A 27,858-nucleotide genomic window follows, 5' to 3' on the forward strand; every position below is an offset into this window, starting at 1 on the left:
GGTGAGCAAAACTCGGCTAGAGATTGCTTCCCTTCCCTTAAATCCTGTACTTTGTTGTTTTTCTTAGAACAAGATATTTTACCATTATGCTGGGGCCTAAAAGGATATTTTGAAGTGCTGACGTTTCTGGTGTTGTACCTTAAGTACAAAGTTACACAGAGGAGGTGATATGAGGGATTTTTAGCTTCTCATCGTCATTCTTTTCCACTGTCTGGATTCTGCAGCCATGAGTCAGGTACCTGTTTCTGTTTGACATCTGGCCTGTTGTATCTGCACACAAGAGCCCACATTAACACAGGCACTTTTATACACAACCTTATCCACACAAACTCTTACATAATGTTTAATTTTACACAGGTGTACACACTCCCATAGGCTCAAACCGCTAAAAGAAGAACATTCACACTAGTCATGTACACATCAGGCCTAATTTTTGCTCTGACTTTGCAGCGTCACAAAACTAATGCACCATCAGTGTGCCCTCCTGTATTTCTTCTATGTTAAAGAAAACACAGCTGTAACGTTATACTGAAGATTGCGTGACAATGGATCATCTTCCCTATCTGGGAGAAACCACAGCAACAGCTGTGTGCGTGTGTAAATGTGCGTTTATGTTCTGTACCGTCTGCGTTCAATATGAAAATGAATCATCTGAAAGTGTGTGTCACGCTTGTTTATGACAGCCCCAAACCCCAAACCCAGAACGAGGGCTCACATTTCAGTAATTAAAATCGGCTCATACACCATCAGGCTGGACACTTTAATCCTGCCTTTCAAAAGCTATTTCACATGTGAGGCCACAAATAGAAAGGAAACATATAACATGCTGTTTTTAGATTTAACAAATTGGAATCCGGAGAAAGTTTGGGAGACACGGGCTATCCTGAAGCAGTCTTTCCATTTAGATCGAAATCGTTAACTAAATCATCTGTCACAAGACGGAGGCCTTCAGTTTATTGTGTGAGAATGGAGAAACTTAAAATAGATCCTTTGAAATTAATCAGATTTAAGAAAAAAGCAGTTCTGTGTGTTTTGCACATTTTTAAATACTTTATCTTGTGAGTCAGACAAGAAGAGAAATGAGGAAAATAAAATGTTGGCTGAGGAAATTTAAGGTTCCTTAACTGGCTCCAGTGTGAAATGTAGACTTTACAGAGACAGAATCTCTGACCTGTGTTTGTGTATGTGAAGTTTCGCTTTCTCGCTCTGTTAGCTGAAATCTGCTTTGACCTGTGGATGTTTACTTGTTAGAGTCTGCATCTTTGAATTAAAGTTCATGTTTAGCTTCTATCGTCAAAACAGTGTGTGCACGTAACTGCTATACAAGCAGATTTAAACTCCACTGACATTACTGCGGTGGCGGCGTGGAACGAAAATGGTTTATACTGACAGGGGAAGAAAAGATGTTTACTCCAACAGATAAAGGTTGTCAGTGTGAATGTTGAAATTGTTCCATCTCAGCACACATCTGAAGCTGGTTATGATACAGGCTGTGAGACAAAATCAACTTTAACATACCACTCTGTCCAACTTCCACAGTATAGATGTGAAAGTCTTGTGTGAAGCTGGAAACTGAACATACAATTACTTGGTGGTAGAATTACGGATCAGCCATATGATTAAAACCACTGACTGGTGTCATGAAGAACACTGAGTATTTCATTACAATGCAGCGTCTTGCAGGGAGATCTAGGATCCTGGCATCATCTAAATGCTACTCTGACGACATAGAAAGACGCAATCTTGCAGACTCCTATGGCAATGGCTCTCTCCACTGCAGTGCAAGAACAGATCGGCTACATTAATTCCAAATTCCCCAACTTTCATCATCTGGTGCTGATGCTCCTGGAAAATCCTGATCCAGCAAGACACTCCCAAAAGTCAAGTCCCTATGCTCATCGGTCAGAGCTGCTTTGGCAACACAACAGAGGATCTGTACAACATTAGCCAGCCATTTTATGTACTTATGCTTATTTCATTTTTAATTTAGTAAATGTACTTATTTATTATATAATGATATAATAAAAAGGAAAAAGGAAACATGCAAAAAGTAGAATTTCAACCAGGAAAGCCATCAGGATAGAAGTAGGAAAGCTGGTAACTACTGTAACCATTTGTACTCTCTACACAGAAGCTTTCACTCCATTGATCTACGTTTTGAGCAAAGTGGTCAAAAGATGAATCAAAAGAAAACGTCTCTTTGAGTTGCTGGAACACAGACTCATTCAAATTACCGTCAATCTTGTTGGAGTTCTGCAGATTGGAGAAACTTTTGTTTTATTGTGTTTTGATAACAATATTATATTATTGGTATTATTAGTATTATATTACAATACTTAAAGCTTCTTTTTTCAGCTGTTCTCTTTAGAGGTCGCCTTCAGCATGTCTTTCACTACATCTCTGAACCTCCTCTGTGGTCTTCCTCTTTTCCTCCTACCTGGCATCCCCATCTTCAAAATCCTTTCGCCAGTATATCCACTCGCCCTCTTTTGTACATGCCCAAACCATCTCAGTCTTGTGTCTTTAACTTTGTCTCCAAACTGCTCAAGCTGAGTCACAGCGGTTCACGCTACCATCTTTCCTGAGACTGAAGGATGAGACTAAGTTCACAAAATAGAAAAACCTTTTTTAAAGCCAAAAAGTCACCCGTGACACAATTATTCCGACCCACATGAAGATTTACACTGCATACAGTCATGATGCAAACCTCACCCTGTATCTAACCTTAATATCTACAACCCACTTAGATATTCTTAGAGAAACCTTGGAGGATGTTACTCTTCGTATATTTGTAGATTTTTTACCAAAAGCTTTATTGTGACGATGAATTGGTAGATTTAACAGTTGGAGGTTGGATGGGTGAATTAATAGATGGTTGGATGGATGATTTTTTTCTACGCATTCAAATAAGAAGAAAGAAATTACAATTAAGGAACAAAGCAAACCACAGTGCCGTCATGCTACTGAAAGTTTCAGTACATTAGGATAAAATCAGCTTACCTCACTAATACATCCACCATCTTAGCATTTCCATTTCTTTAAAATTAACAATACAGAGATTTTGTGTAACACAGCCATACATTAAAGTGAGGAAATCTCTTAATCAGTTATAAGGTTAAGCAGAGTGTTTTGTTCTCAGTCTGGTTGTAAGGAGGTTAAAGGCCTACCAGGCCAAAAGGGTGGTGTTATTTAGACTCCTTGGTGTGTCCAACAGATTGACAGGGAACATGATAAGATGTATGCCGGTGTAGTTAAGTGAGGAGGAGTTTAAAACTTGGGATTTTAACAAATATAGTCATTGTTTACAAAGTGGTCAGAAAGTTGAACCATTATGTTCACAGAACATGGACTTGGTGACGAGTCAACCGCAACACAGAGTTCGAAAGCACACCTCCTGCACTCTCATCCAAACACAGCTATCCCACAGCGCTGTGTGTTGAGCTCAAAGCTCCGCATACTGTTTACCTATGACAGTTTCCCCATCTGCACCTTGAGCTCCACAGCTAAGTTCAATCATTGTCCTCATTTCTAATGACGGTGAAAATACCTACAAGCTGAAAGTGGATTATCTGATGGAGTCATTGTTATTGACTTCAGGGAGTTTACTATTAGGAACATCCCCATAGTCAATCAAGACGCCCTGCCTGAGTTTGAATCCAGCACCCTCTTGCTATGAGCCAGCATTGCTAAAAACTGAGCCCGTCATGCTTTACCCTCGACAGCAGGCCTGGTCGCCACCACAAAGAGAAATATGTACTGCGAAACTATCACAGGCAAAATACCCAACGTGAGAAATTATATTTCACCAGCATCAATCAGCAGCATGAAAACACATTATTGCAGTAGTCAAAAGTAAAAAGAAAAAAAAAATCACCATTAATAGCAGCGCACATACTGCACAGTTGACAACATAAATAAGCAAGCAGACAGACGCCACGACATCATGCTTAAGCATATATGGAGAGCCATAAAAGAGAAACAGATACTCATAATTCATAGCTTACTGGCATGGGACCACAGAGGGAGTGACTGAACCAGAGTCACGGTATCAATTCCCAAATGCCGTGTTTGCACAAAACGCACTTATTTTGTGATCTGAAGCAGTTATTACCAAAGAATAAGTCTTTTTTTTTTAAAGAGGGTGAAAGCATCTACAAGCAACTGCATATTTCGGGGCCCACAGTTTCTATGACCTAGTATTAGTAGCAGAGAAGGCAGCACAAACCCAAGCACTACATGTGTCACATTGAAACAATTACAAATAAAAAAATAGATCTACCTTAATTTAATCTTGCTGATCTTCTCTTCAAGCTCATCTCTTTGAGCTTGCCTGCAATGCTTCCAGCTCTGCTGCTACTTGTAGATCACTACCAGGAAGTCCTGTCCCTACATCTGTGTTCTGTAATGCATCTCGGTTCTTCCCCTCTGTTTTAAAACAATCTCTCTTTAATTTAAATTTTAGAATAATGTATAATGTTTGCAAGTAGCCGAATCTTAAAAGTTGTGACACATGCATGTTGCCTCACCTTCAGATCTGGATAAGAAAGACTGGAAGTTTGGTCTCTCGGGTCTCATCATCAGTGATTTATTTTATTTTATTATTTTCTCATGCGAGGACATTCATGTTTTTCGCATTTTATTGTAATGCTGACAGATTAATATAAAATAATTTCATCATAGGGTGCATTTGATTTACAATGTTGGCCCAAGACTAGAAAGAGAAAGTGTTTCCAAACTCTTCAAATATGGTGACAGAAGAGTGTGCATGTGCTATGTAATTTATTATGTGCACACAATCAGTGACCAGCAGTGTTCCACTGTGTGTTTGAGATCATTGTCATGATGAAATATTAAGCTATCTACATGGTGTTGCATGGAGGATCAACATCTGATGGCACATTTCTTGTTCATAACTGTTTGAGGACACACTGCACACTATACCAAAATATACAAGTTATCAGCTCGTATATCTTTCAGGAAGAATCTTGTTGACACAAACATACGATTTTAATTTGAGATGCCTCTCAAATTGTGTTATTTTCATTTTTTGTCAATTTCAACAATAGAAATGGGAACTCTCTTTTTTTTCGCAACAGACTGCTTGCAACAAAGTGCCTAAATACAAAAATTTAAATTGGTTCTTTATTAAGTTGTGTGTTATGTGTAGACACAACATTGCTCCACCTCTTGAGTTAGGCAGTTTTTATGCTTGAGTGATTGATAGAAAAAGCAGCCAGTGTCCAAATAAAAAGAAAGACCCCCAGAAAGCTTGGAGAACTATTGCTCTAGACCACTTTTTAAAATGACAACAAAGTCTGGTTCCTTGGAAGCAACATATAAAGAAATGAGGGGCGGCTCATGACTGCCGCACAGAGGTATAGTTTATATTTACAAAGCTGTATTTTCTTGATCAAAACTCTCAGAAGATCCAAATAGTCTGTTGATGCATTTCTTATTTTCTTGTCTCCCTCCTGTCTTTATTTAAAAGCACAATTCTTGATGCAAGAGAGCCAAAACACATAAAGCTACCATCTGTTTACTTGTTACACTGCACGAATGCTTTGCTGCAAGGATATGAATACATCTCCCAAACAATGTGTTTCATTATTAAAGCGAGCTTGCAAGTTAAGAACTGTGAAGCTTATTTGCCACCTTTAAGCAAGTCTCCTCCACATAACAAACCGCCGTCCCCCACTGATCCATCAGCCTATTTTTCAGACTCATTTGCAGTCTCATCTGTCTCCTTACTGTCTTACCAGAATCTCTGTCCCTCTGATGGGGTGTGGGTGGGATTAAATATATAATTACAACTGTCTTCACCAAACCATCACATCACCTGGAACTCTTCAGCATGAAAGAGAAATGACTTAACTGTGAGGTCCTTGTGCACAGCTGAGCTTCCCAGAGACTGAGAAAAAAAAAAGATCAATCTGTGAATCAAGACCTATGTGGAGAGGTTCATAACTCTCAATATGTGGTTTGGTATAATGATCACAGTACTGCTGTTAATGCGCTCCACTATCCAAGCCGAGTGAGGTGCAGGGAGTTGTGCTATAATTGGTCCCTTTACGCTACTAGACTCCAGCAAGAGTTCACAATGTCACAGTGTTGTTACAGAACACAGTTCATTTGCTGACATTAGCATGGGTGATCTGCTGTTTGCTGATGTTTTTTATCACCTATCTGTTTCAGCTGGTGGCTCTCAGGTAAAAGACGATTAGCTGCATAAAGGGGAATAAATTGTGTTCAGGATCTCGTTGAATTTTGTGATCATTAGGAGCACCAACAGATTATATGCCACCAGGTTCATAAAGCAAACTTGGTGGTAAACATGTAGATCACAAATATACTTTAAGTTTCTGATCACCGGATATATTTAAGTCTAAAATTCCCCATATCATCGTTAGATATTTGACTTTTGATCTTGCTAGTTTTGTGTGTTCTGATTAGTGCACAGAGGGCTTATCAGGGGATTTTTCTTGAAAACAGCTACGTGCATTGGCTGAAACAACACTGTGAGAGAGAACAAAAAAATAAATAAAAAAAAATGCAAATCAATTAGAGCCATTTCATCATAAAAACGGTGGGTATAGCAGCTCTCAGGCTTGTGGTGGAAACCAGACTCAAACTGATTCATTCATATTCTTTCACTGATGGACCAACTCTGGGAATTATATTATAACAGATGTGCCAAGCACAGTTCGTCTAACACCTGATACGATTGTTCCAACTATCACCTTCATCTGACTTTTTTCGCTTTTCCTCATTTTCAGTTTTTATTGCTTTATCCATTTTGTAAATATACACACACAATAATCTTCTTTTGGAGCTTGAGCACAGATTGTCACAGATAAAATCTGCAAGTTGGGAGGAAAGCAAAATCTAATTAGAATTCATCTGACATCAAATTTTCTGCAAGTTGTGAACTGCACTGTTTCTGATGGATTATCAACAGCGGAAACTCTAAAGAGGACCAGACGGCGAGAGGAAATGCTAACAGGTAGCAAAGAAGGGGAGAAAAAGAATGATTAGGATAAAGATGCTAATTTTAAGGACTAAAAAAAATGTAGCTGCATATGGGATTAAAACAAATGACTTCATCACCTCAGTGCTGGCAATCAGCAGCACACTTCCCTGCAGACCAGCACACAGAACTGGATGAGGTCCCTATCTGTCTTCGTAGCCTGCAGGGCTACGACTGATTACTGCCCGCACTGCTGATCTATCTCCAAATGCGCATTCGTGCCAACAGCCAAAACAAAGGAAGTGATGTCATTCGTTTTAATCTCAACTACATGTATGGGCCATTTTATACCATGAAAGGCAAGATTTACGTCGTCACTGCAGCTTCTGTACACATCTGCCTTTGTCTTTCTGTCTGTCACCATCTATTTCTATGACTCACAGCAAGTATCCTTCTGGATCACTGTGTAGAACACCTCACTCTTCTATGCTCTTAGTCATATCCGGAGCACATGTCCCCTCCTTACATTATTTATTTATTCACTTTATTCGTTTAGTTTTTTGGTCTTTTACTAATGCTGATATTCTCAATGAGGAAAGTTCATACATTTGATTTCTTGCAAAGAGTTACGTTAGAAAATTAAAGCTTCTGCCTTTACTAAGATGCCAGGAAGTAAGCGTAATGAGTGGAAACAGGGAGAAAGAGCCAAGCTGTGTGAAGGTTGGAGTGTATAAATAAATAAAAACACAAATGATCCCTTATTTCCCTCCCTTTATTTTAAATTATTTATTTTTTATCAACCAGAGGCATCCTATGCTGTCATTGAGAGGGAACTGGTTCTAAATCAGAATAAAGAGGGTGTTCTCAGTCAGCAACTATAGACCAAGCTTTACTTAAGAAGGCATTTCTCTCATCTAAATCTTGAAGGTCATCAAGGAAACATTTTTAAAAAATATCTTACTCAGGAAGCAGTTTGAGTTGTGCATTAAAGTAAATTACACTTTTTCCACAGTTTCCCATTATACCCAAAGTTACTCTAAAATAGCCTCAGAGTTCAATGTTTTTCCACGCCATTGCATGCCTGTTTGCAACCTTCCTTTGCTTGTTCATAAATATATTGAGGAGCTGTCAGACTTACAGTGAATGTAATCTAAAGTGTTAACGTGAAATGGAAAATTCTTTCTGCTTTCTGAAACCTGTTTTACTTCGATTATATTTCCCTGTAATCTGAGATGACAAGTTTGGTGTTTTGCATTGGTAGTTTTAGCTACTTTCAAAATAAAACACTGGGGGTTGTAACTGTGTTTGGCTGGGAAACACAAGTTTGTAGGGGATGGGCCCACCATCATTTGAGAACCATTTGACAACATCAAAATATAAGAACATACGTGCAAAAGACTTTAACAAGGTGTGCTTTTCTCCCTAAAGCCTTTCAGGGGTTATGAGATATTAGAGAGCACCCTCTAGTGATTTGCTGTTTAAAAATCTAGTTGAAGTTCCTGCCAAATTGACCGCATGTATATCCACTTTTTGAATTGCAGAAAATGGGATGAGAAACCTGCAGAAAGTCATCACTGAACTTTTCAATTAGCTTTACGGCCATCTCAAATGTGAGAAATTCTTCCAGCTCCACAAATCATTTATGTTCTTGCGTGTGAACGCATGCAGTGATTTGGCTAAAGCTATATAACAGTGAATTAAACAAATAGTACCAAGTGTTGGGCGTTTACCTGGGAAATGCAGCTCTGGCCTCCTTTCTTGTTTGTACTTTGGTGCAGCTCCAGTTGTTTTGTTTAATGTGGCCTGTCGGGTGAGTCAGAGGATAGTGAGTAATGATTCAGTCATGCCTGTAATACTAAAAAAAAGAAAAAGAAATTTACACCCACACGCACGGACTACTGTACAAGGTACAAGTTTTGTCTTTTTCATAGTGGGATAAAACCTTTCAGTTATTTGATGTAAAAATAATTTTAAAAAAGGTAAGCACATTTTTATCTCTATACCACCTTTCAAGATAAACATCACAAAGTGCTTCAAAAGAAAATACCAGAGTATAAAAAAAGAGTTAACCAAATGCAAGCGTAAAAGGCTTTTAGCAGTTTTTTAAGACAATAAGAATTGAATAAGAATTTGGTGAATTACAAAACTAAATCAAACCAAACATAGAGGAACTGTCCATGATTTTATGCTTTGTCAGTTTGGTTAAAAAAAATAAAAAAAATCAGCAGCACAACCTGACGACCTTGCCAATTAGGAGAGTTTCTGAGGTCAACTGCCCTCACAAAGTCTTGTGCTTGTATTGTAATACCTGTTTGGACTTTCCTAAATATTTCCCCTCATAATGTGCTCCAAACAATAGCCTGACAATTAAAAGGGAAAAAACCCAAGAAACATGCTCCCTGGAACTAATAAAAATGGCAGGCTGCTTAAACTAAAAATATAAGTAAAAACTAACTTCAAACAAGGAAACTCACCCTGGAAAACCTGAAACTAAGCTGAATTGAAGTCAAATCCTCAGGTTACCGACTGGAAACTTAGAGTTGTTACTGAGTCACTTCAAAATCTGAGCTCCCCAAAATTTACCCCAAATTTTGATTTATAGGGGCCGTTTTTTCTTTCTTTTTCCAACTTCTGAGAAAATAAGATATATTTTTGCGTTATTAAGTCAAGTTTTTTTTTCAGATATTAACCGAAATTTTTCACTTATGGATGGCAAAATATATATATTTTTGTTAGTGGCTGAAACAAGCTTCCACAAATATTTAACTAACTTGCCAACGTGCACATCTCATTTTATTTTGAAAATCGACGACCCGGAAGATTGCTTTCTTCTTCTGGTGACCTCCTGGGAAGTCCTCATCATGGCGCAGGCAGTTAAGAAAGTTGTGAATAAAGTTCCCGCATTAGTCGGCGGTAAGCCTTCTCACGCTTCTTTTTATACTAGAACAAAAAGTGAGGTACTTACCATGAATCGTGTAGCAGGGGCAATGTCGCGTTGCTTACAGTTTGTAGCAGTTGCACTGTGACCTCTGGCGTCAAAACATCAAACCCTGCAGCAAATCTTTATAAGTTTGTGAATTTGTATTTGTACTTTATAAAGTGTTTCATGAGAGGCGAAATAAACACCACGCGTTTGGCTTTGCTGGCTTTACTGCTCCTTGGCTGACGTGGTCTGTGTGTGACTTTCAGCCGCTCTTACATACTCCAAACCCCGGTTAGCGACCTTCTGGCACTACGCCCGAGTGGAGCTGGTCCCACCGAGCCCAGCTGAGATCCCCAAAGCCATAGAAGCTGTAAAAGGTCTGATCAGGAGCTATCAGACGGGACGCCTGGGACAAACTACAGTGAAAGTAAGTTTGAACTGAGTCGATTAACCTCTGTTGACCTTTTAGATTAACTTGGCTGCACAGAAAGTAGACCTTGAAGGAATGGCCAGCCTGTAATTTGTAATGAACAAATAGTTTGACAGATGTGTGCTTCCATGTTGCTGTGGGAGTTCAGGGCCCTGAGTGATTCGATTTTATATTGGGCACCAGAAAGTACCTATTTTGAATATTTACCAGTAGGTTGTGAATTTTGCTTGAGGGTCATTCCAGATGAGTTCATCAAACACCTCGCACCTATTTTAGGGACTTTAAGCATCCTTCTATGCTAACTTTAGCTACACTTGTGAGAGTCCATATTCATATAGCCATGGCACGAGATATTGCCGTAACATTTGAGGGCAATTTAAGTAGTTTATGTAATTGGGAAAAACAATATATTAGGTTTTTAAAAACCCTACCTTCATCTATTATTCTTTTAAAATAAAATGTAATATCTCACTGTAGGGACCTGAAATCCCCATTAACTTTGCCCTTTTCATGCAAATCTGTGATGGTGAGGTGGGACTTTTTTTTTTTTTTAAATTTCATGGCCCAACATTGACCCTTGATACATTGGTCACTCAGTGGATATTGTGCTTTTGAGTTGGAAAACTTAAAACACTAACTGACTAACATCTTTATTAAAGCACATGTGATAGTTATTACTATCCTTTACAAAGTCTGTTTCACTGTCTCAACGTAAACATTGTGGGTCTCTCACAAACACAAACCTTTACAGAACGTGTTAAAGTAAAAATAGGTAAACACACCATCACAAGTGCAGTAACACCAGCTGAATAAAATGTCAACAATTACTTACAAAACCCTCTTTGTGTTACATTATCAGGCCTCGTGCAGGGACTGTTACTGAGTGTGTTATTCTAGAAACATTTAAGGAGTTTTCTTGAGTGACAACTTGTTGTTTCCTTGCAGGATGCCATAAGGAATGGACTGGTGACCACTGAGGTGCTGATGTGGTTCTACATCGGAGAGTGCATTGGCAAAGGAGGCATTGTTGGATATGATGTCTGAAAAATGAACTTTTCTTCCTCCTCTTGCTTTTCCAGTCATTACATTCTCAACAGCCTGCACCAAATTCTTCCAAATAAACAGATGTTTGTATACAGGAGTAGATTTTGTGTCTCGAGTATTAATTTCAAGAGAGAACTGGGTCATATTTTATTCATAAAAGATTTACAAAATGCAAGAAACCAACGCTGAATATGTTCTACACCTATTGTAGAGAATATTAAAGTTTGCATACATGTATAATTTAGAGTGAAAATGTGGTAGTACTGCAGATGGCAACAAAACACATCTTAATTCAGGCCGCATATTTTATAGATGCTACTGCTACGTAATGATGGACATCTCCTCTCGCTCTCGACTCTCCGACATCGCGTTCACGACGTTTCCCAGGTATCTGCAGAAAGCTTGCCTTACATCCTCTGGCTCTTCTTCTAGGTTGGAGTGAATGAGCAGCAGTCTGCTTAGATGTGACGCTGCACAAGAAAATGTGACTGCATTAGCCCAGAGATAATGATTCTCATGACTCTCAGAGGACTGCAGTACAAGTTACCTAAAGGCAGCCGTCTGTCTTCCACTCCACTGCCAGGCTTGTGGTGAGCTATGAGCAGACACTGGCTGTCCTGCAGATCTTGAGAGGAGATGAACATCGAATGCCACGTCTCTATTTCTTTGAGGTGACTTGGAACATCAGGGTTAAAAATGATCACCACACCGCTGGAGTCCTTCATGATTGCAGGCCAGCATGACTCAAATCTGTATGAAAATACATTTTACTACCATCATATTACATCGTAAGTAACAACACTTCTCTTAATTGTCACATAAAGGTAAGGATAACATCTATGCCTCCACTTACTTGAAATCCCCTGAACAGTCCCAAAGTTCAACCTCACACGACTTGTCACTGCTGCCCTCAGGCTGTGATTCAAATTCCAGTATCCTTGAAACAACAGAAAGTAGCTGCACTTTGTATTTTTACACACAAAGACTGATATCTGTCAAGGAAGGCTATGATATTGGTTCAATCTTGTCATTGCGATGACTGAGTTTTACACTAAAGTGACACTCGGAGTGGCTTAATGTTGAAAGCAGTAAAGCTCACATAGGATTTGTACCTGACTCCTTGAGTAGGTCTGTATTCACCGCCCACATTTTCTGTTGTGTCTGAGAGAAAATTTGCAAGAACGGTTTTCCCACTCTGAAAAACAGAAAAGCAGATGGCTTTAAGTACGATGGCAAAATAGTAGCACATTACCCAGCCTGACAGACGGGAATTGTTACCTCCGGCAAGGAAGTCGTGTTTTTGGTAGCATTTGCATGCATGACATTCTTTCTGTCTGTAAGCACGATAGTTTGAAAAGTTTTGAATGAATTCTGGTAAAACTTTGTAGGGGTGTAGAGTGGGGCCATGTTTACAAGCTATTAAAATTTGACTTGTATCCAACAGGTCTTTGGGGTCAACTTAATGATTTACTGGTTGAAAATTGACAAAAAAGTGTTAGAACTTAGAAACAGTGATTCTTGTAAGTATTCTGTGCATTTTCAACATATAGAATGTACCATACAAAGATCTGAAATGTCACGTTTGACCTCTGACCACAATATCACACTTTGGATGCACACTAGTTTGCATCCAAATATCATGTCACATTTCATATCTGCCTTTCTTTCACCTTGACCCAAAAATGCATTATATCTTTAAAATAAGTACAGTCAAGAGAAAGAGAATGAGCTGCAAGCTCAAGTTATTCATGAGTGAACTGCCTTGTGGAGGTTTGCACTCTCATGTTTTTAAGTAAATATTAACTTTAAAGTTAACTACCAGTATTACATAAAAAAGTAAAAAGTGGAATATGTCCTTTCTTCTCCTTTCACCTGCTCCCTTTAGGGGTTGCCGCATCAGCCACCTCAGCCCTTTTTGTGTCCTCCTTCACCACATCCATGAACCTCTTCAGTGGTCTTCCTTATTTTCTCATGCCTTGTAGCTTCATTATTAGCATCCTCTGTGCATGTCCAAAACATATCATCCTTGCCTCACCAACTTAGTCTCTAAACTCAACCTGTCCTCATGCATGTCTTCCATCACCCTCACCCTACTCCTGACTTCCTCATCCAGTACCAACCTCCATCATTTCCTTGGTGGCACAAAATAAGCATTCTTGTATGTATGAGCACATTAAAACCAATACACACCCCTCAATTAATATAAACAAGTACAGTAAGTTTTGATATTTATTTATTTTTTAATATTGTGCAAAAGTCTTGAGCTACTTTTTGTCGTTCTTCCAAGGAGCCAGAATTTTTTAAAACTGGTCTCGAGCAATAGTTCTCCAGGCTTTCTGAAGCTCTTTCAAAGTTTTGTCTGCCTTTTCACCTTTTAACTCAAGGGATAAACCAGTGTTGTGTCTACACAGAACAGACAACTCAGCAACAAACCTGTCTTAAATTGTATCTCTAGGCACTTTGTTATTAGTAGCCTGTTACAAACATATAATTTTGGTCCCATGGTTCTGGTTGAACCCCTGTTACAGACTGGCAGGGTGTACCCGGCCCTGTAGCAGTTGGGATAGGTTCCAGACCCCTCCGTGACCTTGATAAGGGTAAGTGGAAGAGAATGGATGGATGGATGGATGCACTGTGGTCACGCCAGCATCGAATCCATCCAAGTTACATGGTTTATTAAAATAATCAAATTACAGCACTTATATTTATGTTAGACTACTTTTAATTAACTGCTTTAGCCCACTTACAAGGAAATTTAAAAAAAAATCTTGTTCATGACCTGTGTAGTATGTTAACACTATTGGAAGTCCCAAACATATTGCCCATGCAGCAAATGCACACACAAATAGTACAACTGAAAAGCACGCATTTTGAACACAACCAGCCATTTATTGGGCTCCCCAGAGCCCAGTTCTCAACAGAACAGAAAAAAGTCGGCCACCATCTAAAGGATGGTTTTGAATGTCCTTCAAAAACCGTAGAGAAATATTCCTGAGGGTACTTAAAGAAATTACACGAAAGCGTGTCTCAAAGAGTTCCGACTTTCGTTGAAAGTTGATCGTACCAAATATCGACTTCCAAACTTGTTATAATGTTACAAACTCAGTTTTTAATTTAATATACTGTGTTTCAATCTATCTTTGCACATTTTTCAATAAATCTCTGCACCCATTTACCTATCAAAATATAAACAAAAACATGAGGGGTGGCTCGAGACTTTTGCATAGTACTTATCACTCCTTTTCCCTTCGTTACGACTGAATTTATACATTACTTTGTTGAGCAGTGACAAATAAACTCGGAGCGTAAATGTAACGGTGAAGGGTATGAATACTTAAGTCCAGTGCTTTCTCTGGTAATATTAGCCAAGGCAAATTTCACTGTTGACGCTTTTCGCTACCTGCTGGAATCTGAAAGGTAAAATAGCAACCGGTGTACAGTCAAATGAGAATTTACTCACCTCATTGGGACCAACAAAGAGTATTTTAGCTTTGAACATTTCCACTCAACTGACGCTGGTTAGCATTAGCTTTTCAGCTAACTTATCTTTACAAAATTCCGGGATAGCGAAGCAGTATCGCAACAGCAAGGTAAATGTAAATCAGCCAAACTTAGCTGCGTACATATCTAAACCACGTCATACTATATTTTTACCTTTACTTAATAATATATATCTCTTTAAATGATCTTCGATGCTTCCCGAGGATGGCGCACTAGCAATCGCGACAGTAAACTTCTTTTCCGTTTCTATGGTTTCAACCAGGCTCTCTGCTTTCTCTTGTTCATTGGCTGTTTACGGGTCTAATCAAATTTGGCCCCGCCCATTCAACCCTTAGGGAACGAATCAACAAAAAGATAGTCAGTTGACGTCGTTACGCTGCCTCACATCTAACCAATCGAGTGAGACTTTCCAAGAGGCGACTCCCCAGAGTGGAGGAGCGTTATTTACAAGAGGTACAAGGCGAAGGAGTAAGTGTTGTTTAAATTTTCAGGCATGCTTTTGTAAGTGGTTACTTGGTTTGGGCGTTATTAAACACGCTAGACTTGAATGGCGATTTACTTGGTATAATTACTAAAGTGCTTGCTACGCTTAGAGTTCCTTAAAGCTTAACAGCCACTTAACCTTGTCTGTTGCTAAGAAGTAGCTTCCTTGGCGATTGGCTTTCTCATGTCCAAGCAGGACTTTTAACCTTCCTCTTGTGTTAGCTGTCTGTAACTATCTCTGATGTTGAAGGGTCGCCTTTGACCAGTGTTCTAAATAACCCAGAAAATACCCTCAAAACAGCGGTTTATCATCCAGTTTGTTTGTAACCAATGGGTTACATTGTTAGGCTTTTTTATGAATTAAAATGATCAATTACAGCACAGGTGTCAAACTCTGGCCCGCGGGCCAAATTTGGCCCGCAGCCTAATTACATTTGGCCCGCAGCCTAATTACATTTGGCCCGCGAAGCCATACCAAATTACTATTAGAGCTGGCCTACTGGTATTATACAGCTAATATATATATTGTTTAGTATTAAGCTTTGCTTGTTCCATATTCAGTTTTCCAGCAAAAATTATTTGAGTCCATAAGAAGAGATTCATTCTTAAATCTGGAGGAAGATTTTTTTTTTTCAATAAATATTAATGTTAGCCCGCGACTTTGTTCCAGTTTTGAATTTTGGCCCACTGTGTATTTGAGTTTGACACCCCTGAATTACAGCATATCGCTTCTTTTCATTCTAAAAAAAACCCCGATAAACTGAACCTTACGAGAATTTTATGAAGAAATAAAAGGTTGTGGTTCTATTACCTAACTATTACTGAGAAGTATTACAACAAAATGTCTAAAATACATTTCTTCTGATTATTATTATTTTAATATTATTAACTATAGTAACGTTATAGTAAAGTAAAGTTGTATTATTTTATTTTATTTTGTCCACCATGGTAAATTTCCTCCTGAGAAGGTATTGCCCCAGATCATAGATGCTAAAGAAATTGTCACACATGATATTGTGACTCCACAGTCCAGTAGTCATATGAAGGACTACGCGCTTTCCTCGGTTTCACCCAGGGATGCCACTTGGAGGTTTGCCTGTGTAACTCTGTATTTCCCATGCATAGCCGGTTTTTGCGCATAGTATATTTGCACATATCATTTGAGCATATTATATGCACATCTGTTGACAGTAAGAGGCATGTCTCCAGAGGATGACCTTCGAAGTCCCCCCCTTGGTTTCAGCGGTACCAGGGAGGATTTCACTCTGAGTCGTGGCGACCTAGACAGCAGTCATGAGCCTGTTGGTAGAACCAGGGCACGCAGCAGTCTCCATACAGGAACCCCAGAGTGTGAGATCAGCTGGTGAGGTCCTACAAGGATGATGCATTTGAATATGCACTTGCCAGCTACCACAACTTTACTGATTCAAAGTGTTTTCTTGCTTTCCTTTTTATTTTAGTCTCAGAGATTTTGGCAATAAAAATAATCCTTTCCTGAAAATGCTAATGGATGCAGAAGCAGCTGCCAATTCTGCAGCAATCCAGCTAGTGTCGTTTAAAGACGCCATCGACGATGAGTATGCTGTAGGTCTGCAGCAATTTTGGATAAAGCTAGCTTTGTGTAAAGCCAAAGGGTTTCCTACATTAAACATATGTTTTTGCAACTGCTGTCCTGCATTTTCTCTAATTTTCTTTTTTTTTAATGTCAATTAAGGATTCAAGACAGTCTGCCAAAGATAAACGCCAAATTGCAAGACAGCGTGGGCTTCTGCTGGAAAAGCTAGAGGACTTTAGACGAATTAATAAGTCAGTGCGACAGAAACTGAAACAGCTCCAAGAGGCAGAGGTTTGTTAAACTGCTACTACACCGTATAAGTCAACTGTATTTAGTCTGAAAATGTGTTTATTTATGTCCTTGCTTTAAATAATTCCGCAAAGGCAAATCGAATTGATGCAGACCAGCAGATTGACACGCTGCTGAAGAAGATCATGCAGGCTGAGAGTGAAAATGAGGTGAGTGTTTTATTACACCTATGCATTGGCACAAAAGAAGGAAGTTTAAGGGAACTAAGCTTTGTGATTAGCTTGTGAAGATTTAGTCAGTGAAACAAAGTGATAAAGGATAAGTTATAGCGGTTAGATAGATGGATTATTAATAATATTTCATTTATTCAAATTCCATTGTCTCGGCCTGTGATCAAATTCTTTATAGATTCCCTCACTGATTAAATTTTTCTGGGGAACAGAAGTAGAAATATAGTTTTCAGTATCAGCTCAACTGTTTTATTACCTTTGAGTGTGACTCAGCTCTAGGAAGTGACTGAAAGAAAGAGATCACAGATAAAAATAGCCGAAATGGGCTTTCTCCAAGCATGGTTGGGCTCTCCTTTATAAATAGGGTGAAGAGCTTGGGCATTTGGGAGGTGTTCAGAGTAGAGCCACTACTCCTTAATATCAAAAGGAGCCAGTTGAAGTGGTTTGGGCATCTGGATGCCTCCTCAGTGAGGTGTTTCAGGCATGTCCTACCAGGAGAAGGCCCTAGGGTGGACCCTTGACACGCTGGAGATTATATCTCTCAGCCTGAGAATGCCTTGGTGTTCCCCCAGATGAGCTGGAGGAAGGGGCTGGGGCAAAGGGGCAGCCTTTGGTGATTAAACTAGTGAGAGCACAGCCACATTGGTTCTGATGTCACAGGACATACTCTAAAGGTGTTAACTTTACAAAAGCGATTTTAATGCACCTAAAGTGAAGATATGGTGATGTGATAATATGCATTGGTTTCCATGTTTTTTCTCGCAGAATTTAAAGAAAGATTTGAGTGAGAGTGAACAGAAGGTCAGGGAGCTGATAGATCTGCGGAGAAAAGAGCAGGTAAGTACAGCAGAGATCATTTGCGGATGAATTAAGTCATTGCCCATGAAATTATATGTTTACGCTGGCTTCAACAGGAGAACGTAAAGAGTGCAGTTCACATGACCAAGTCAGCAGAGGCAACACGTGCTCACCTACAGGGACAGCTACGCAACAAGGAAGCTGAAAACAATCGCCTTACTGTACAATTACGGGTACAGACACCTTTATCAGCTGGCTGCGCTGTAGACTAAACTGCTTTATTAATGTATAAATTAAAACTGCACACTTGTGGGTTCATGGTCTTTGCAGGCTCTGGAGAGACTCATAACCGAGCAGAAGCTGGAGATTGATGATCTGAAGGGGTCTATCACCTCTCTGTCTGCGAAGGCAGCACAGGACAAAGAATCTCTGAAGAAAGCCACCCGAGCTCAGAAACTGAGAGCGGAGAGATTTGAAGCTGCTATTGAGAAATGCTACGCACAGCTGAGGGAAAAGGTACGAGGTCAAATTGGTTCATTATTTTGGCTTCAGAAGCAGTTGAGGATCCCGTTTGATCTTTGTTTGTCTTGTTTGGCAAACAGGATGCTCAGCTGGCCAAAGCCCATTCAGAGAGAGACTCAAGGAGAGGACAGAAGGAGCAGACGACAGATGAGAAAGACAAACTCGTTGCTCATATAGACTTATTGAAAAGGTTGGTTGGTTCTCCTTCCCAGCCATTTGTCATTTCTGAGTACATCAATATTCAGATGATGCATTAACTGTAAGTGTCTGTTTCCATTAAAGCCAAATTGCAGACTTGACAATGAGAGTGCAGAAGGAGAAGGACGAGCTAACTGCAGCAAATGAAACTCTGATGCAAAGGCTCGAAAAACTCAGCTCAGACAACGGAGAACTCGGCATAAATAATGCAACACTCAAGGTACAAGTTACTGAACAGCTTGTATGTGAGAGTCATTACTGTGAAAGGCAAAAAGCACAGACATGTTGCAAGAAGTCCGGTTTCCATATTTAGGAGTTAGGAGGACCTTATTTTACTAAAACTGTTTGGATTTCTCTGCTATCCCAGGAATCTGTAGCTCAGCTGGAGCAGCAGCTCGCTGAGTGCGAGTCTGCCCTCGTAGAGGAGAAGATCGTCTCACAGGAGAAGAAGCACCAAGCTGAACAGTGTCATTATCAGGTTTGTGTTTTGATTTAAAACCTTTTACTTTCTCGTGTGCTGCAGCCCTGAAATATTCCAGACATCACCCAGTGACAGTGGGTCAGCTCCGCAGCGCTGTGCCTGTGAGATGTCCGATGCACGCAAGATTAGTACAGGTGACTGTCCAGTGAATTCACAGCAAGGAATTGAGGATCTGGTTTGCTGCCCTCTTCCTTTTTTTGTGCAGGCAGAGCCTCAAAAATCAAACTTATCAAAGTATTTTTTTTTCCAGCAGTGACAAACCAGACCTAGACCATCCCTTGTTCTCTGCAGGGAAACTTTTAATCATGTTTGTAAATGACTGTTATTTTTATAGACCCACTACTTTACTCTGGAGTCAACAAACATCAAAAAATGTGCAATGTTGAAAAAAAAGGCACTCTTTCATCATATTTGATCCTCTTAAAGATCATTTCTGAATAAACACTGACACACAACAAAGAGTGTTTTATGTTCTTAAATCTTTCAAACCTTTTACTTCTCATCTATTAATTTCAAATATTAACCTTTCAGTTCTTGTTTTTTTATTAGTATTTTTCTATCTTTCTATCATGTTTGAAGGTCATTTTTTTCCTGACACAGTTAGGATAAAGTAGTTTCCAAACAGGATTACAAGAAACCTACAGAATGTGGTCTGTAGAAGCCACTGAATGAATGACACTAGTTTTTAATGACAGGGAAGGCCACAGCAGGTTTCATGTTAATGTTCTGTATTTTTTTCACCTCCAGGTTGCACAACTTCAAGCTGAGCTCCATGATTCAAAGATAAAATATACAAGTCTTTTAAGAGAAACAGAGAAGACACGAGATGGAAAAGAGGCAGAAGTTGAGAAGGTACCACCGCCCTTCTCTTTAATTTGCCTTATTTTATTTACGTTACATGCACAGTTTCTGTTAAGCTAAAAACTCATTCTAACAGCCCATTACAAGTCTGTCCAGCTCTGTTTCACCTGCTGTTTAATGGACAGTCATTGTGCACTTAGTTTTCTTTTTTCAACTGCATAACCACAGCTGAATGAATCATGTACATCCGTGAGCATCTCTTGGAGAGGTGTGCTGAGTTTTAAAGCATATTACTATGTTTCATTTCCCGAAACCCAACTCTTTTTTTTTTTTTTTTTTTGTGCCGTTCCTCCTCTGGAGCCCAGGTGAGGCAGGAGCTGCACGGGCGCGTGGAGGAACTGAACGCTTACCCCGAGTTACTGAATGCAGCTGAGCAGAGTCTCTTTGAGTGCCAGGAAAACCTGCAGCGCTTGGAGAGGAAGTGCTCAGAAAAGTCAGAGTCCATTAGGCAACTGCAGGTTAAGGTGTGCAAAGCCAGCTGCTGTGGTCAATGTAAAATGCAGTCATTTTCCTATTTTTTGACCACTGGGTGGCAGTATAGCCTCAGGTGACCGCTGGTGCATTGTGGTTTCTAATATTGCTGTGAGTTTCGATGTTTGTGATTGCTGTGCAATGTTTAGGTTGAGCCCACTAGCAAGTCTTTTGTGCTCCCCAGTGTGATCTCTGGTAGAACCAGACGACCACGTGTTTCCGTCAGAAATACTGAGTTTTTATCTCGAATCTGCTCGATTTGAGGCTGATAAATGTTCAGCAGATCGTGGAGGTAGTTGTTGTTTTAAAGTAGCATTTGTGCACGTGGTGTGATTAAATGTTTTCTGCACGATTTACTTGTAGCCCGTGGAGGCAACTCTGAATTTTATGTTTTGCACACGCAGATGGAGAGTCAAAGCAAACTGCTGAGATCATCTGCAGAGATGAGGGAGTCCATTCATGAGGCCAACTTACAATTACAAGAAAAACTGATTTCTATCCAAAAGTAAGACCTCAAATATCAAAAACCTGCTCATATTATCGGTATAGAAATTGATGCTTACTCTATGTGTGTGTGTGTGTGTGCGCGCGCGTGTGTGTGTGCGTGTGTGTGTGTGTGTGTAGAGAGACAGACAAACTGCAGCAAGAGAACCTGGAGCTGGTACGGAGGCTCGCAGCTCAGGAGGAAGCTCTCAGCTACAGCAACCGGCAGCTGGATCAGCGCTCATCAGAGTGTCAGGCCGTCAGCCGACAGCTGGAGGCAGCTTTAGCAGACGTCAGACAACAGGTACAGGTTAGCTGTTGGAGTGCTGACCAACAGTTCAGCACCTGTTCTTCACTCAGATCATCAAGTAAGACATTACAACCTAACAGTTCAGTCGAGATTTGTTTGAAGCCATGCCGTAAGTAATCCAGCTGGAGCTACATAGTAAACAGGCAAAGCTAGATATGCATGTATCTGTATAAAACAACTTGTGTTACTCCAGTTTGGTGTCAAAGAGAGATTTATCGTGCAGAAAATGGCGCATCACATAATGATATTTCACATTTTCACCCCGTGTAGGTCACTAAGGTGAAAGAAGAGGCTGTTTCCAGGGAAGAGGCTCTTCAAACCAAAATCCTGGAGCTGGGAGCCGAGAAGAGCAGAAGGGAAAGCGAGCTGAGGCTTCTTCGCCAGAGCAAGCTCAACGTAAGGGCCATAGAGAAGACGCACTCACGTTAGATGGAACATTTCTTGGAAGGCAGCGCTGAGCTGTATTATCTGTCTGTGTGTCTCTCAATCTGCAGGCAGAGAAGCAGTATGAGGTACGTCTGAAGGACCTGCAGCTTAGCCTGGACCAATCAGAGAGCCACAAGCGAAGCATTCAGAATTATGTCGATTTCCTCAAAAACTCTTATAAGGCCATGTTTGATGAAGGACTGCAAACATCAACATCTTATTTTCTGAAATGATGGAGGTTTGCATTTTAAATCCTGATTTGTTTTGCACTCTGATATTTATTGGGTCTGTTTAAAAGGGCAACATGGGGGTAACTAAACCCTGATTTTTAATTGGTTTGATCAGTTTCTACTTTTACATTCAGATTTTTGAACTGCATTTCCAGGAATCAAGTAATCTGCTGCTGTTTTTTTAAAATACAGTAATGTTTTCAGATGTTTGTACATCTTGAACTATGATATTTTGGTGCTATTCTGTCCGTATGACAAGGAGCTTGTTGCATAACTGTTACATAAGATTGGCCAAACTCTGAGTTGAGTAACACCTAATAGTACTGTTGCATAAATATTACACATTTGAAGTGTGAATGTAAGATAGCAAAGACTACACTGGACTGCAGGAAACCTCTTTTCAATTTCTATTATTTTATAAATTTTAATAGATTCATTTATAAAAAACAAAACAAAAGGACTTTCCAGCAGGGTAACACGAAATTGCTAGAAGGACTAGCAATCAGGTTATTTTAGGCACAATGCAGTATGTACTTGATCTGTCTTATGCAAGTGGCTACAGCTGAACAACTTTTTTCCACAGCCTGCAACTGAACACCAACGAAATTATGACAGCAGTTGTTGGCCAATGCAAGTGGTGCTTGAAAACGAAACATTTTATTGGTGCTTACATCCTTTTCAGTAACCTTTGTGTCTTTATAATGCATTCAAACAGTGCACGTGTGCGATGATAAATTACATGTGCAAGTAAAGCAGCAGGCACTCCACTCAAATAATGTTTGATTGTAAGTCAGATACATGTGTGATTAAAATGTGAATTTATGAATTGAATGAATTCAGAGTGAACTGAAAACATGCAAATGTGGTGCACAGCACAGTGCATCACTGGTGGAAGGGTTTCCCAGCTGCCAGTAATGGCTATCTACACTCTGCCATATTAAAGACGTAGCACACTGTGTGTAGTACCTGAAATAAATGCCACCCTCGTGTAACACTATGCCCTCTTCACTTAAACTTGCACATTCAGTGTGTGAATGTGTGTGTGAATGGGTGGATGACTGGATATGTAAAGCGCTTTGGGGTCCTTAGGGACTAGTAAAGCGCTATATAAATACAGGCCATTTACCATTTACATTCTGACAGGGTTGCGATATCTGATAATTGGCAAAATTATAAATTAGCCCCTAAAGGCTGCCAGAATAATATAAATCCCAATTCAAATATAACATTCTTGCTATCAATACGCAATAAGCAGTTTATACATTTAGAAACAGATTTCTGCTCCATCTTCTCCACGGGCTTGATCTTATAACGCTGATAACTGTGGAAGCTTCCACGCCGTCATTCCCACCGTCAGTTCAGCAGAAAGCAAAACTTTTGGATTCACAAAAAAAAAAAAAAATCTAATTTTAATTGCAAATGACTTTTTGTTTGGTCACATTTTGTCCCAGCTGTGTTTACCTGCGATAGAATGAATCCATATTTCCAGCTGTGACTTTGCCCATCACCCATAATAAATCTTCTGCTCTGACTAGTGAAGCTGATTCAAAATTCAGCGTCTTTACTTTTAATTTCCCTGTCATCCTCCCGGTGCTGGAAACAGGCGTTTGTTTGTTTGTTGGTAGTGGACATAGCAAAGGTGTGGTGTGCACTGGTTGTGTTTTATATTAGGATTCTCAGCTGGACTGAGAATAATTATGTGTGGCCATTAGCTGTGAAGTCCATGCCTTTAGGTTGCAAATGTAACTGCCCACTTCTATCTCTGTTGTTGGTTTGTCTAATAAAAATCTTATATTAATCTGGCCTGGAGGCAAACACAAGAGCTCCGGTATCAGTTGCAGCGTGACTTACTGAGATTTACCGAAAAACTGAGCCATAAATGTACTGTGTTTATTTCTTTTGTTCTCTCACTGTTGCTTGTGCTTCCCTGCTGTATCTATGGTAATAAACTACTGTGAGTCCAGACCTCTGAAAGACTGATGTGTTCCTGCATCGGACGTATTCCCTCGAGTGAGCAGGCCTCCTCTCAAGTTCTCAGAGACAAAGCTCTATTGTGCTCTCCTTCGGGGGATGGAACGATTTCATGGCTGCGTGCGTCAGTACTTATGTTTTTTTCCTTTGCTCTTGTGGTCTTGCCTGTTTACGTAATTCTGTCGATCACTTTGGGAATTTGCTTTTTTCTGCTGCTTTCTGCTTACATCTGACTTTCGGCATTTCAGCACTGAGATGGGCACACCCTGTGCTTATGTGCTTGTTAGGCTCAACAACTTTGATAGCCCTGACGCATAAACCCTTGCAGCTCTGCGTAAACCTGTTGGTTGGGTTAGTAGTTATGTCCCAGCTCAGCTCAGGGGTGGTGGAAAGTGCCATTCAACCAGACAGCCAAACGCAAGATTTATGAATTACAAAAGAGGCAAACTGCATGGATAAATAGGGGTTGGCAAATCAAAGAAAATTTAAAAAAACAGACGGGAGATTTATAGAGTTCAAGAGATTATTAAAGTTCAAAAGAAAATAACTCCCTGCCCAAAACAAAGAGCAGAGCAGCAACACCCTTTTCCCTAATGTAGCTTAACAAAAGAAACGGCTGATGTGTGCACAACCCCAGGCATACACAAGCACCTCAAAAACATCATCACTGCTCCTTATTATCTGCTCATAGCCCTAAAACCGAATCAGCAGAACACATCTTAGTGTGTGCATCACAAACAGCAGTCTTCAATGAGACCTTAACCAGGTGCATCTAGTGAATGCTGGACAGGACCAGCATCTCTCTAATCAGCAGCAGAGACAGAGTGATTGATTGCGACAGAGCCAAGTGATGGCACAGCAGAGCCCACCTTTGACAGAAATACTGAAGAGGACACAAGAGCAACAACAGCCACGGCCGTGCAATTCACAGTCTTATTTCAGTCACATTTGCCTTCTATTCTGCGTATCGTAAATCGCAGTGGAGGGTTTAGATTATCGGTGTAAGCCTATACCACTGCCAGAAAGCAAAAATCTGCAACTTGTGCCCAGCATCTGTGCAGCACCAGGCAAACTGCTGAGAAGTTTACATTACAGACATTCCCAAAACTATTCAGTGACATGTAGGTCCTCTCAGAAGTAGGTCAGCCAGATGCTAAAGAGACTGAAAATCGTTGCAGCAAAGACCCCCTGAGAATTTCCAGTTTTTCTCAAGACAAACTCTTAAGTAAGATAGTGGGGAACTGAATTGGTTTTCCTTGAATTTATTGGAGATTATAATCTGCTAACCATGAAATTAACAGTCTGTGTGTCCAGGCTTCAATCATATTTCTGTTTTGCATTGACAACCAATTACAGAGACCAGGACAGTAAACCAAAAGTACAGTTTTCCATGCTTAACATTAACTTTGCATTAAAATGAAAAAAAAGTATGAAACATAACCCTTTAAATAACACGAGTGCAGTGAATCAAAAGAAACAGCCACCGCGTGACGACACATTTAGCAGCTGCCATAACTTTCCACACTGCGATTTAACATGTTTTGTCATTAGAGGCTTAAATATTATTAAGTATGTACAAAGAATAAGCAGGAAAAACATTTTTTAAAATGCAGCATTCACCATTTAAAAGCAGCTTCACAAAGAAGCAAACCACAAGGCTCCAATAATATGAAGCAGAAGTCTTCTTGCGCTTAAATCAAGTCTTTCGGTTAAATTTTCAGTTTGTGGATGTCATCGAGAGGGCTGTAGAGCTCAGGTGTCTTTTTAGCGTTGTTGGAGCAGTTGAGATTACACTTGCACGATTCGATCGTCATCACCATCCTCCTGAAGGTCTCTCCGTTTTTGCACCGAAAATGGAGAGGCATTGTCCGGGTCCTGTGTGGCCTGCAGCATTGTCCGTCTGAGCAGGATCCACAGTACCTGCGCTGCAACTTTTTCAGGCTACGACAACCTGCGTATGACAGGTGAACTGGATGGCTTGCTTTTCCTCTGTGACTGCATTTTTGACCTTTCTGCAAGAGAGAATGTATCTAGGCTTTAGTCTTAACATGGATGGGTTCTCAGCCTCTAATGAAATAATCACTGTATATGTTCATCAGCATATGGTGTACCTTCGAGGTCAACTGTTTGCAGGGACGGATTTCACAGATCCGAGTTTCTTTCACCAGTTTGCACTGTTTGTTGCGGTTGGTCAGCCTCGTGGACACACCAGAGCCGCAGGATTTGGAGCAGGGTGACCAGGCTGTGGTTTGAGGCATGCACTGGACTCCTCTGGCAAACATGTGGTCCACTGAATAACTCCTGAAAGCTGTGCAGATGTTTTTAAGCAGATATTTTTTAAGTTAAAGGTGGGTTAAAATAATGAAAGCAAGCAAGACTTAAATGCAATAAATATCAAGACTGCTCACCAGGCAGAGACTTTGATTCTCCCCACACAGAGGTGAACTCGTTCTTTTTGGAGAGGTCGTCTTCAGTGGTTTTGACTTTGCTGAACTTTCTTCTGTGCTTTTTTATCATAGCGCTCTGTGCCTCTGTTTCCTCAGGGCAGACTAGTTGTTCGCAGCACCCTCCCGGTACCTTGACCCGTCTTAGTTTGGCACAGCCCAACAAGGGCAGCGAGAATTCACGTGGGCAGAGGGAGACACATCCGACTGCACCGTCGATGCAAGTGCACTGGTGTTTGCAGTTAGGATGGAAGGTTTCCCCACTCTGATAAATCTTGCTGTTGTACTCACATGTTCTCCCGTTTAATTTGGCTGTTAAACAGAAGCAGGGAAAGGCTGATGTGATGAAAAGGGAAAAGGTGACAATTGAAAAACAAAAAAGATCAGAAAAGGGAAATGAAGTCAGCGTACCTCGACAGACTCCCTTATCCGACCCTCCGAAGTTGCACTCCAGTCCCTTCGCAGCATCGCATGGCTGTGTCTTGCTGCAGTCTTCAAAGAGCTGCCGGGCACAAACCTTACAGCATCCACAGCTGTCCAGCACGAGGCTGACGCTGTCTGCACATGTTGGGACTTCAAGGGGACACTGGCAGTCCTTCGGGCACGAGGTTGACACCTGAGGTTAGACCAAACATCCCACCTTTGTAATCAACATTTCTTTCACCCACAGAATATAACAGCAGGCATAAGACACCTTTTCCTCACCAGCGTAAAGCAGAAGATCTCGATGACAAAGACCTTCCACATCTTCTCCAGCTGAAGCAATCTCTCCTGAGTGAAAAAGAAAAACCAGCCTCCTTAATATCACTCAGCAGACCTGGCAGCGGGATGATGGCTGTTTGTTCTCCCTCTTTGAGAGTCCCCATCCCCTTTTATCCACTTCAAGCAGATCTGACGTAGACTGAAGAGGTGTCCCGAAACTATGAGAGGAATGCTTCTCCACACGTCCTCCCATAAGCCAAGCAGAAGTTTCTCCCTCCCTCCTCTCTCACACTCGCTGTGCCAAGAACCACCCTGTGCAGCTTCCACTCTGCCAGGGCTTTCTCTCCGGTTTTACTGTGTAATGCTTTCTCATTTCCAAAGAAAGCAGATATTTTTGACCATTAAGATTCTCCAGAAATAAAAGCTTACATAACATGCAAAACAATGGCATGGATAATTCTTTGATTGCAGTGCTGGGAACTGATTTTATTCTGTTTTGTGACACAATGATTGCACTATTCAGTCTATATCACTGTTATGAAGGAGCTCTTTTGCGCCTAACCAAGACTTTACCAGCTGGTG

General features: G+C 40.4%; 4 protein-coding genes across 8 annotated transcripts; 2 read left to right on the top strand and 2 right to left on the bottom strand.

Annotated features, from left to right (window-relative positions):
- The first annotated feature begins 9,779 nt into the window (after positions 1 to 9,779).
- LOC146647961 (ATP synthase F(0) complex subunit g, mitochondrial-like) lies at positions 9,780 to 11,461 on the top strand. The gene is made up of 3 exons (XM_085389673.1): positions 9,780 to 9,877; positions 10,154 to 10,314; positions 11,263 to 11,461. The coding sequence occupies exons 1-3, from the start codon at positions 9,826 to 9,828 to the stop codon at positions 11,359 to 11,361; spliced, it is 312 nt and encodes a 103-aa protein (XP_085245799.1). The 5' UTR covers positions 9,780 to 9,825; the 3' UTR covers positions 11,362 to 11,461.
- Positions 11,462 to 11,494: 33 nt separating this feature from the next.
- ift22 (intraflagellar transport 22 homolog (Chlamydomonas)) lies at positions 11,495 to 15,124 on the bottom strand. Its single transcript, XM_085389672.1, has 5 exons — positions 14,822 to 15,124; positions 12,474 to 12,556; positions 12,215 to 12,298; positions 11,909 to 12,111; positions 11,495 to 11,831 (listed from the first exon to the last, which is right to left on the bottom strand). Exons 1-5 carry the CDS (start codon positions 14,858 to 14,860, stop codon positions 11,683 to 11,685), a joined length of 558 nt encoding a protein of 185 aa, XP_085245798.1. The 5' UTR covers positions 14,861 to 15,124; the 3' UTR covers positions 11,495 to 11,682.
- A 111-nt stretch (positions 15,125 to 15,235) lies between these two features.
- LOC146647963 (outer dense fiber protein 2-like) lies at positions 15,236 to 23,153 on the top strand. Of its 4 annotated transcripts, none has more exons than XM_085389663.1 (17): positions 15,236 to 15,330; positions 16,537 to 16,708; positions 16,806 to 16,929; positions 17,060 to 17,191; positions 17,284 to 17,358; positions 18,145 to 18,216; positions 18,294 to 18,410; positions 18,508 to 18,693; positions 18,780 to 18,889; positions 18,982 to 19,117; positions 19,265 to 19,375; positions 20,126 to 20,230; positions 20,545 to 20,703; positions 21,115 to 21,215; positions 21,335 to 21,503; positions 21,774 to 21,899; positions 21,998 to 23,153. In XM_085389663.1, exons 2-17 carry the CDS (start codon positions 16,545 to 16,547, stop codon positions 22,160 to 22,162), a joined length of 2,052 nt encoding a protein of 683 aa, XP_085245789.1. In that variant the 5' UTR covers positions 15,236 to 15,330; positions 16,537 to 16,544; the 3' UTR covers positions 22,163 to 23,153. The 4 variants fall into 4 exon arrangements, with proteins under 4 accessions (XP_085245789.1, XP_085245790.1, XP_085245792.1 ...); XM_085389664.1 differs by having other exon boundaries at positions 21,335 to 21,497; XM_085389666.1 differs by lacking the exon at positions 20,545 to 20,703.
- Positions 23,154 to 25,389: 2,236 nt separating this feature from the next.
- On the bottom strand, positions 25,390 to 27,595 carry LOC146647964 (CCN family member 1-like). Of its 2 annotated transcripts, none has more exons than XM_085389669.1 (5): positions 27,280 to 27,595; positions 26,986 to 27,190; positions 26,539 to 26,886; positions 26,242 to 26,438; positions 25,390 to 26,160 (listed from the first exon to the last, which is right to left on the bottom strand). In XM_085389669.1, the coding sequence occupies exons 1-5, from the start codon at positions 27,319 to 27,321 to the stop codon at positions 25,840 to 25,842; spliced, it is 1,113 nt and encodes a 370-aa protein (XP_085245795.1). In that variant the 5' UTR covers positions 27,322 to 27,595; the 3' UTR covers positions 25,390 to 25,839. The 2 variants fall into 2 exon arrangements, with proteins under 2 accessions (XP_085245795.1, XP_085245796.1); XM_085389670.1 differs by having other exon boundaries at positions 25,390 to 26,142; positions 27,280 to 27,584.
- Positions 27,596 to 27,858: the final 263 nt, after the last annotated feature.

The sequence above is a fragment of the Rhamphochromis longiceps genome, linkage group LG18 (assembly GCF_057381845.1).
Source record: "Rhamphochromis longiceps isolate RC_006_pf linkage group LG18, R_longiceps_female_GT1.1, whole genome shotgun sequence".
Taxonomy (NCBI): domain Eukaryota; kingdom Metazoa; phylum Chordata; class Actinopteri; order Cichliformes; family Cichlidae; genus Rhamphochromis; species Rhamphochromis longiceps.